The sequence below is a fragment of the Hirundo rustica genome, chromosome 3, assembly GCF_015227805.2.
Source record: "Hirundo rustica isolate bHirRus1 chromosome 3, bHirRus1.pri.v3, whole genome shotgun sequence".
In the NCBI taxonomy this organism is placed as follows: Eukaryota; Metazoa; Chordata; class Aves; order Passeriformes; family Hirundinidae; genus Hirundo; species Hirundo rustica.
Window position 1 is genome coordinate 66,067,887 of NC_053452.1, and position 11,333 is coordinate 66,079,219.

Consider the following 11,333-nt stretch of genomic DNA (forward strand, 5'->3'; position numbering starts at 1 on the left):
CAAGTCTACCTAAAATATTTTTTGCTGCTGCTACTTATATCATAGGAAAAAGAATTTTTATGCCGAATATCAGATCTACAAGATGAACTAAGACACCGAGACCATCATATAGCTGAACTGGACAAAGAGATTCTGCATCTTCATGAAAATATAAGTGCATTGACGAAGGAATTAGAGTTTAAAGGGAAAGAAATTCTTAGAATACACAGTGAATCCAACCAACAGATCAGGTATGAATTTTTCCACTCTAAAGTCAAACCTGTATTGTTTCACTTACCATTTTACTTAAAAAAAAATTGCCATTTGCAGTTCTAAATTTATCCTCTTAATCATCATATTACATACTTAGTCTTCTTTAGTGGAGCTATGCCCTTTACTGGTAAAGTTAGTGACTGTGCTGTGCAGTTAAGTGGCATTTCAGTGACACATTTTGGTATATTTTAGTAGCAGTTCACTCAGGTGTTGGTTTTTCGTGGGTTTTTTTTTTTTAATTCATTATGTTTGTTTGTTTTAAAAAGCATTAAAGGAGATGCATTTTCCATGAAATAAGCTAGAAGACTGGAAAACTTTAAGTACTAAGCGTTGATGAATCAGTAATTCCTTCTGTGTTGTCTGGTATTATGTAAAAGCCATTAGAAGGATGGCAGAAAATCATGATTAACAAAAAAAGTCTGATTTTAGAGTAACTCTTTTTTTAACAAAAACTAAATTAAACAGGATGCATGAGCAAGATTTAAGCAAGAAACATGAGACAGAGCTGGATGTCTTGACAGCAGATCACATCAGAGAGAAACAAAGCATGCTGGCAGATTTTAATAAGACCCAAGAGCTGCTCAAGGAAATTAATTCAGCTTTACAAATTTCGTAAGTTTTGTTGCATTAAAAAAAACTGTATGTAGCTGCATTTGAGTGAATAGTTTATTCTGGTGTCCTAAGTTCCTGAAGATACTGCAGAGATGCAGATGTACAGATACCTCAATAAAGTATGGGGGCTGATCTTGCATTCTTTAGGCAAAACAATTCTATAATCTTTAGGGGAATGTAGTATGGTAAAATGTTAAGGGTTTGAGACCAAAAAATTGCAGGTAGGAGAGAATAAATCTGTGCAGTTCCTAGAAAACTGGAGAAAACATTATTTCAAATGATTTCTTTATCAAACTTTAATACATCATTTCTGAGAACACAAGACTTTCTTCAACAAGTTTATAAACAGTACAGTATTTACTGCTGCTAAGAAGTGAGATTGTAGCGTGAGTGATGCAAACATTTTCAGGTTTGGTAGCATAAGGAAAATTAGTGTCTGAAGTGGATTGTAGGAGCATAACAATAACAGAAAGCTTAAGAGTTTGTCTGAATCAAAAGTCCACCGGGAATTAGACCACCTAGTGGTGACAGAAGTGATGTAGTAGTGTGTCACCAGCCAGTGTTTTCCTGTCTTCCACATCCTTCATTCTCTATCTCTGTGGTGTTATCCACTTGGTCACAGTTTCTGGCTCAGGTTTCATAGCACATTGAGCACAAAGTTGTCACTAAGGGATTTGTATTTGCCGCATGGAAAATTTATGGCAGAGAGAAGAAATCTGTTTTACATTTTTGATAGAAAGCTTTTCTAAGTAAGTATCAGTTACAAATGGACAGTAAAGCCAAAATACATCTAGCTTTTCCTGGATAATGAGCCCTCAGCAATTGTCTTCAAATAAAATGGTTATAAAATTCTAGTTTTCACCCCCTTGTAACTGTCCACATTCACACTCTTATGCCTTGATAATGTGGTACCTTACTATTCAGTAAATGAGAGGTAACCTCCTTCCTGTTTGCTGTATTTATTTTGTGTGAGAAACAGGCCTATGAGCAGCCACCAGAACTGTTTTGGAACTGTTTACCCTAAATGTTTTCCACATAAAGTTGTTTGCTTCTCAGTGTCAGGAAATTTTCTGAATTTAGCTGGTCTTCTACTCTTCCCTCTTGCTCAATTTAGAGCTTTGGGGAAGCAGCCACTTGCATAATACCAGCAAGCATCATCCAGGGTGCCCTAACCTGGCTTTCAGTGTGTTATTTCTCTATTTACACTAAAACAAGAAGCTGTCCAAAGAAGAAACTAGAAAAGCAAGCAAATTTGAAAAACCAGGACCAAACCAACAAAAAGAAACAAACCACGAAAAAAACCAACCAAACAAAAACCAACAACCCAACCCAAAGGCAAAACCCAAAACAGAATCCAAAACCACACACACCCCACCCCCCACCAACCCAGAGAAGTTTTATACAGCTGTTTCTCAAGTAACTCCTCCCAGGTTCAGCCTCACCTGAAGCATGGCCTCATGAAGAGGAGAATCTGTCTTGGAATAATTGAGAGTGGGTGTCATTAATTAGGCTCTACAACTAAAGTCTTTAAATTACAAATTACCTATTTGAACAGGGGAAAAAAAAAAACAAATCAGTTCTCTGAAGTATCTGAAAATAAAATGACAGCTGTGTGTAACTATATACTACACTCTGGGGATCTATGTACAATAGCTTAACCTAGCATAAAAAGGCTGCACAAAATTTAAGACAGCTGAGGCTGTTCCTGTTTTGCTGAGTCAAGTGCCTTTTCTGCAAGTAAAAACAATCATGTTGTTCTCATTCATATTGTTTTATGTAAATACATTATATAATCTCCTCGGAATATGTACAGGTTATTTGAAGGTTATTAAATTATCAATAAAATTTAATATTAACTGCTTTTTCAGCTGCAAATCAAAGAAAAATCTCATAGTTGCTTTTGAAGAGAAAATATTTATCTGAAGTGAAAAATAATATCTACTTCCACGTGTCTATGGTTTGTTTAATTCTTGTGGAATTAAGCTTGACCTGATTTAGATTCAATTTAATTCATAGATTTTTCTCAGCATTTGATTGGGATTTCTTTTCTTTTTTCACTAAGTTGTTAAATTTCCTGAATGTGTTCTGATACTTGGTTCACTAATCTACATGAGGGCTGAGTATGTGAGAGACATATTTTAGTACTTTTCCTTTGAAACTACAATTAGCATCATGAGCATGTTATTAGTTTAAAGGAGATGCAATGATTTGAAACTGTCATGTCTTCAAAACTTTTTCTTTAAGAAAAAGGGATATTTATGCAGTTATTTGTACAATTCCTCTCTCAGTTGGCTTATTTCACTTCTCTCCTTTAATGCTTTCCCACCAGGCATTTCAAATTTCCTCTTAGTTTTTTTTCAAATGTTTATCATATGTTACATTAGATATCCTAATATCCAGGTGTTATTCCTTTTGTTTTGCAGTTCATTCCTTTATTTCATCTCTATTGGTACTACTAAGTAGCTTTTGTGGAGAGGAGTTAGTTACCTATTAGTCTTCAGTGTTCCTGAGTACCTTCTGTTCCAGTGTGTTCCGCATGAACTGAGGAAGGTGCTGTGGTTTTGAATGCCTTATTTATTTTTGGCCTGACTTACAAGTGCCCCTTTTCAAAAATGCAGTAGTGCATGCACAGGAAGGATGTTAGGTTTTTAGAATGTTCCCTAAACTATTAGTTGCTAGAGTAAAAGTTAAAGTTATTAGGGTTTTTTTGTTCGCTTTGTTTCTTAACTATCTGGAGTGGAAGGAGAACATAGAAATTCATTTTCTTCAAGGTGGTAACAAAGTCATCCTTTGTTCTTACTCCTTGATTTCTCTTTTGTTCTTATCAAAAATGTGAGTATTCACTCATCATTTAATGCTGGATCAGGCTAAAGGGGATATTCTTCTTTTCTATAAAGTTTAGAAGAAATGGAAGAAAAATATAAAAACAGAGAATCAAGACCAGAAGACTTGCAGCTTATCTCAGAACTGAAAGACCTAATTGCAGAGCGGGACCAACTCATAAAGAAATTGATTGTAAGACTTCTATGCTCTCTTGGTGTAATATCTTGACAAATACAAAAGTTAATCTGATTAAAAGTATTTGAAATGTATTTCAAGAACCAATCCTGGTAGCCTGTTATTCATATTCTTTGAATATGAATATTATTCCTCTGGTTTCCATGACTCATGATAGTAAAACTAATTAAATACAGAGTGTTTTCCTAAGTCAAGCATAATACATTATTACAAGAAGTATTTTGGTATTTCCTTTATCATATGTCTCCTGCCTCCAATCCTGGGACAAGTCAGCCATGTAAGCCATACAAGAAATAGTTTCTTCTGTGAGGTTTCTAAGACCAAGATCCTGACCCACTGAGCTTCCCAAATTCAGAGCACAACACCCTGACTTGGGCTAGTCTGATTAGATCCCAGTTAAGAAGCAGGAAGGAATGAGGAAATCAGAACTGATTAAAGATCCAAATTTAACTATACTGCATCTTTTGCAGTACATAATCTATTAGGCTCTGCTCACTCTCAGGACCATAGAACTGCATAAATAGAAATAATTTCGATTTTTCCATATAATAATATATAAACATGAAATGCAATTTTTAGAATTGCCAGTTTATTTTAAAATGTAAGCATAAATTCATTTGAGAACATTTTACAGGCAGATTTGGCCACTAACTGGTTGGAAATGCATAAAAAGGAGTTTCTATCTGTTGTTCTTTTTAGGAGGACAAAAAGTTCTATCAGCTGGAGCTAGTAAACAGGGAGACTAACTACAACAAAATGTTTAATGCAAGCCCTAATGTTGGTGTTATTAATCCATTGGTGAAGGTATGTTCCATGGACTTCATTGCTAAAGTAAAGAAAAAGAAATCTAAATATATAGTAAAAAGAAAAGATGTATGTGTATGTATGTGTCTGCATCTGTACATAAATCACTCTTAACAGACGTGTTCAAAACAAGGAACATAGTTTTCCATTTGTCTACTTAATTCTGTGTAGATTTGTTTCTTTTGTGTTGTTGAGCGATCACTCATGCTGTTGCCCTGGTTTGCTTGACGTGTGACATAAAACACAGTTCCTTATCACAAAACTGCAAATTTAAAATTGAAAAGTGACAGAAAGGCAAGAGAGGGCAGAACTGTATCATGCAACAGAGAGCAGTGACTGGTTTTTAGTTTGTAATTTTTCTTGGTTATTATGGAAAGTGCAAGGGCACTTTGTGCTTTTTGGGTGGTGCTCAGGGTGGAAGAACATTAGAAAGGCAGGGAGAGAGGACAGTAAAAGGAAGGGAATAAAGGTAAAAAGGGGAAGGGGAAGCATGTGAGAAGGGCATGGAATGAGTGTGAAGGGGGAAAGACATAGGGTAAGATTGGAGAAGGGGAGTGGCAAACCAGTATGGACAGTAAAGGCTGCGAGAGACTGAAGTCAGTCTCTAGCCTTCTCAATTATTGTCACCACATATACAAGTGAAAGCACTTTAATAGCAACCTTTTCCAGTTTTCTCCATTCTGCTGAATAGCAGCCAGGGAAGGCTACTGTCCACACAGACATAGTAGTCTTCCTGCAACTTCAAAAGCCAGCAGCATTCCTTCTGGAGGAATGTGAAAAGACTGTGGTGGAGTACCTAAATACTGTTCCTTTTCACCACTTCAGGCGTGAGTCCTCTGACATTGCCTTCCTCCTAGTGATAACCCATAGGCTATTTCACTTGTATGGAAGGGAAAGAGATTTGTGCCAGCTGTAACCCAAGGGGCACAACCTGAGCAGCTCAGATGCTCAAGAGCTTCAGTGATCAAGGTTCAGGCTCAGGTTATTTAAAAGGAGGTGTGGCTCCACTATTTGAGATCAGGCTGTGGTTTTTAGCCAGCCTTGCAGCAGTTTCACATCAGATCAGCATATTTCACAGTTCTGCACAAACTGCTGAAAGATGTCATTATTCTCCTATGATTTTCACAAGCCCAGCACCTCTCCCAAGCTTATCTGGATGCCTACTTTTTATGCTGACTGCATGAAAGAAATTATTTGGGGCACATTAGAGACAATACCAGGACTTCCAGATACAGTTTCAATGGTTATTTGAAAATGTTGGAAGTCTGTCTGAACCACCCATTTATAAAGATGTAAAATGGAACCGTTTAGTATATAACCTTATGTTTTGTGTGAAATGTGAAGTGTTTGGAAAAAGTACTTCATCATCAGATTTCCATAGTGATAATTCACATATTTTGATAATATGCTTCTATCACTTAAAATGTTTAGACTTTAAAAGTGTCTTGTATGCCAGAACATTTTGATCTTTCATTTCATGAGTTGTGGACTATGTTAATTTATTTTGTCAAAAACACATACTGTGTTATTAGAGAATGAATTACAAAGAAACTGAAAATCTCATTCTCTATTCTTTTTTTGTAAGAAAAAAGACAGAAGTTACGAGTTACTACAGGCTTTGCATATTAATGCAAAATTACAGCCATTGTGGTATGTGTTAGAGCTTCTCTGATTTCTGTTTAGTATGGTATTACATCCTCACATCTAAAGTTTCTTAATACTTTGCATGAATTTCATGGAAACAATACACACAGTTTTCTCTCTATAGATTTGACTGCTTCAGAAGCACAGATTGTTTTCTAGAGAATATTATATAAATTGTAGTATTTTTCTGAGAACCTGTGTGGATAATATACATTTTCCAGAAATGAGCCACCTGTGCAGAACACAGATTTAACTACAGTTTGTTTAACACACTTTTTAATTACAGCATATATTGTCTTGCAAGTGTATTTTACATACAGCTGGTTACTTTCACCAGACTATTTCTTGTTTCTTCAGCTACTACAGCAGACCTGTATGGGACAATCTTAGTTTAATCCTTTGTTTATTTCACTGCGAAGAGTGATTAGAATTATTTGAAATAATCCTTCTGCATTAAAGTATCTATAAAAACAGAGGATCACTGACTCCTTTGTATGATGTGTTCTGGAATGTGAAATATAAAAATAGATTTCTTAAATATGTTGAGTCCCTTGAAATACTAGCAAGAGAAGTACAGAAAGTATTGTACAAAAATAAAATCAAAACATGTTCAGTTGTGCCATCTGGTGTCTAGAAGTGGCAGCTATATTAGCAGCCTTTTCTTTGTGCAACAAACTGGAGTCCTGTACAGTAATATGTTTATCTTTTGGTGTATTGCTATAATGCCTTACTGACTGAGAGGGTGTAATTGCTGTGAAAGAAGTGTAGGTACTTTTCTAGGTTTCATGGTCCAGTTACCAAAATGTGCCTCAGTGATGGAGTGAAATGTGTTGGAGAGACCCATTTTTTAATCATTTAAATTTGCTGGAATTGCATTTGATAGCAGAGCTGTTTCATGGATATGGAGAAAAGATTTAAGTAAACATGAAAGGATTAACAGACTGAAAGGAAAATTTCCACAAGATTGTCAATCTCCAGTGTTCAAATAGAACCAATGTTTCAAGTTAACCAAAATATTATATTGAAAGATCTGCTTGATATGCTAATGTGATTTTTCTGTGAAAATTTGTGGTGTTCAGGTCAAAGCAAACAGAAAACTACAATTGGAAAAAGAGTCCAATCTGTCCCAATTCCTCTCCTTCAAAAAAACCTCCAGACCAATCATCAGTAAAACCTCTAAATTAGCCAATGTCCTCATCTGTCCTGGTGCAAGAAGCCTTCCTTACGTTTGTTATTTTTAATGCAGCAAAAGAAGAAGAACGATAAATCAACAAACAGGTTTGTGAGTGTCCCCAATCTAAGTGCTCTGGAATCTAGCGGAGTGGTGGGCAATGGACATCCCAACCGCCTGGAGCCCATTCCTAACTCACCCATCCACGATATTGAGTTCAACAGCAGCAAACCACTACCACAGCCAATGCCACCCAAAGAGCCCAAGACGTTTTTGAGGTGAGCGCTGCCTCACCAATCTTTTTTTTTTTTTTTCCTTAACTTTGCAAAATTTTACATTCTTATTGAGCTGAATCCCACTTGCTTTATCAGCCTTTCAGAGGTACAAGTACTCTTATGGCATTTTTAATTTTTACAATATAATTATAACCTCTTTATAGTATTCCTTTTTATTGTAGACCTTGTTGAAATGTGAAGTATTCTCTCATTTTTTCCTAAACCTTGAACCTTGAAAACCTTAATAGAATTCATGTGCTTCCAATTGTTTACTTATATGAACAATTGTTTTAGATGTTTGTGTTATTAACTGATTTTCATTTAGGAAATGATCCTAGCACGGAGGGTTTTTTACTTAGTATTATGTGATAAAGATTTTTATTTAAGAAAATTATTTTCCATGCTAGGTGAATGTTTTGTGTTTCCTCTTTCCTCACCTATATGAAATTGTTTCGTAGGTGTCACCATACTACAGCAACAGGCTTGGGTGCTTAATGCTGGGCTTCCAGTAACCAAAACCAGCATTATAGTCTCAAGTAATTCTCTAACAAAATAATCTACTGAATTGAATAACTTAAAAATGGCATTTCAGAGGCAGAATTTTAATCTTTTATCTTGATATGCCCACACACTAAATGCACTGAAGTGCTGTACTGTATATCTAGTAGGTGCTGATCTCTAACCTCTAAGTTGCCAACTGAAAGCGAAATGTAATTACTGGTTCCACACCTAGTTGTTTGCTCTCTCCTTTAGTTTAATGCAAAAGAACACACACCTAGCAACTGTTAATTACAAAAGGAAACAAATGATAGAATCTAGAATAGATAAGGGAAAACAATATTTTTCAAGAAAAACAATATTTTTTTTAAAAAATACTGTTGCTATGTTTTTTCCTGTGCATGTTATGTGCATGAATATGCTCAGGTATCTATAAACCTGCATGTGCATGACCCTATGGACCGTGATCCAAATGGTTTTGTGCTCTGTATTATCCTATAGTAGAGATAATTTTATTACCAATTTTTATTGATAAAGGAAATTGTGTAATTGAATTTAAATTATTCTTTCCTGCTCATTTTGTGAGAATGAGGAGCCAAATGCTGTTTGCAGCACAGCAGTTTGTTTTTTTCTAGTATCTTAGCCTATTGTGTGTGCATGAACAATTGCAAGTGATATTTGTGATGGGTATTACTACAAAAGTGTGTATTTCTGTTCAGTTGCCAGCCAGTCTTTGTGAGCACATGTCTACAAATATGATGTTCACATCATATTTTTCAAAATTAACTTTACCACGGGAAAAGGATGCTAAAAGAGGACCTTCTACAGTCATGCTTTTCCAAGAAAACTCTTTTTATTCTTCCTGAAAACTACAGCTATTTATGAGATTTAATATTACATTTTCCAAAATATTATTTGCTCACCCTGTTATGTGGCTTCTGAACTGACTCGTGCTGCTGATGCTCTCCAATGGAGTGGATGATCATAGATTTTGTAGGGAGACATTAAATCACGTCCTAAGGCACACTGATAATTAATCCATGGAAAACCAGACTGTGTTCCTTAATGAATATTCTCTGTGATCTTTTTTCTTCTCCTAACAGTTGTACTTTTTACGTAGTTGCAGGATAATTGTTTTTTCTTTCCTTTCTGTGAATTTAGCCCTCCTCAGACTGATGCCTCACCAGTGGCTTCACCAGACCCACAACGCCAGGAATGGTTTGCCCGATACTTTACTTTCTGAGAGATGATTTGTTTTTGTGGCACAGCGTGATGTGGACTGTTTATACGAGCATGACCTTAAGTAAACCCTCATGTGAACAAGCTTTCCTGTAATTTGTCAAACACTGTGAATGAGAAAGTATTTGTCTTTCTGATTTGAAACTGCACTGTATTTTATGTTATATTTGTTGGAATCACCTGACATGGTACTATACAATATGTGTAATTATAACTATTATTTTTATTTAAAATGGAAGAATCTTTAAACTTTGTAATTACTACATAATAAATTTTGGTAGAACAAACATAATGCTTTCCCACTTTTTCCTATAAATGTGTTTTCTTTGATTTCAGATAAGGCTTTTCCCCCCAAATAACATAATTGCATGGTTACTATAAATACAACTTGAATTGTAAGAGGAAAAAATGTATATCCTTCACGTTCTCCAATTTGGGTGGGATTTGTTTAATGCATCCCAGTTCTGTTACTTTGTAGCAGTTTAAAAACCTTCTCTGGCTAATATTTAAAAGGAAGAGTGCTAATGTAGCTGCTGGCCTTCAGAGCAGATGGATTCTGATAGATGAAAAAAGCCGCAAACCAGGAGCTGTTCATTGGGGAGGGGAGCTGACTCCTCACCTGTTGCTTTTGAGACCTTCACCAATTAGTTATAATCAGTTATAATCAAAGATTTTATCACTGAATTTAAGCAGAAACTGTTCCTACAGGTTCTATATTTCTTTACGAATATTAACAAAAACAAATGCTTGAAATATTTAGAAAACTGTTCCAGGTATCTCTGTGTAAATCAAGAATCTACATTTTGAGTATATAGTCTTGCTTTGGATAAAATTCATGTCTGAAATGAAAATAAAAGAAGCCACAACAAAAACCAACTACTCAACTTTTTCCCCTTAATACATACTACAGATACAGGTCTTTCATTAAAACTTAGTTACCTTCCCTTGTCTGTATTAATTTTTTTTCTTCTTCTTAAACTAATATATGAAACTGTTTTTCAGCTAGTGAGCATGATTCCTCAATCTATACCTTTTATGATGTCAGTGTTGCTCAAGAAATTTGTTGCAGCATAGAGAAAACTAGAGCTTGTCTTTTTTAATATTTTTCATTCAAAGATTACCACAAGTTAACTCACACTGGTAGTCTCAGGGAGAATATTGTCTTTGTTTTATGAATGTATTTTTAAGCTAAATCTCTTATCTTTTAAAAGCAGGAAAAAAAAATGTTTGAGTTATTTGAATAAGGTTCTAGTTAGCATATACAAAGGTCTTGAACTTTAATATTTCATCTAAAGCCCTAACTGCGTCCTTTTTTGCTATATGCACAAAGGTAAATACCCAGATGAAGATACTTGCTAATTACAATGAGTTTTATATGTACTATATGTATAAATGAAATTTGTATGTTTTCATATAAACAATATAAAAATCTTATAAATGCACATTTAAAAACTTCTATAATATAATTCATCTTGAAAACACCACTGAAAGCTGTATTCTGGTGATGCTGCCATGGATTAAAAATGTATACATCAGATTCTCTGTAGCTGGTGGACTCAACTGTAGGTATATGCAACTTTTTAATTTTAGAAGAAAGCCATATTGGGCAAAATGTCAGATTTCTTGGCTGTTACCCAAAATAAAATTCACTAGATCATTTTGTTACAATGTTCTGAAGTGAGTGTTGCGTATTTTTTCTTGCGTGCTTTGCAAGGGATCAGCTGCTTTCTCCCAACCTTGACTTCATTTGAGTATTTTCACAAATGGAATGAATAACTGAATAGGAAGATAATGATCCGTCCCTCCATTTACCTACTCAG

General features: G+C 35.1%; 1 protein-coding gene across 7 annotated transcripts in view; it reads left to right on the top strand.

The window, feature by feature from the left end:
• The window catches only part of FAM184A (family with sequence similarity 184 member A), a 72,132-nt gene extending 61,032 nt beyond the window's left edge, over window positions 1-11,100 (top strand). For 2 of the 7 annotated variants that reach the window (XM_058420053.1, XM_058420054.1), the window contains 6 exons: window positions 46-230; window positions 718-864; window positions 3,762-3,879; window positions 4,582-4,686; window positions 7,577-7,779; window positions 9,436-11,100. In XM_058420053.1, coding sequence (XP_058276036.1) covers window positions 46-230; window positions 718-864; window positions 3,762-3,879; window positions 4,582-4,686; window positions 7,577-7,779; window positions 9,436-9,517 — 840 coding nt within the window. In that variant the 3' untranslated portion in view covers window positions 9,518-11,100. Of the gene's footprint in view, window positions 1-45; window positions 231-717; window positions 865-3,761; window positions 3,880-4,581; window positions 4,687-7,576; window positions 7,780-9,435 lie in introns of those variants that run through there. The other 5 variants (XM_058420056.1, XM_058420057.1, XM_058420055.1 and 2 more) reach the window with 4 other exon arrangements.
• Window positions 11,101-11,333: the final 233 nt, after the last annotated feature.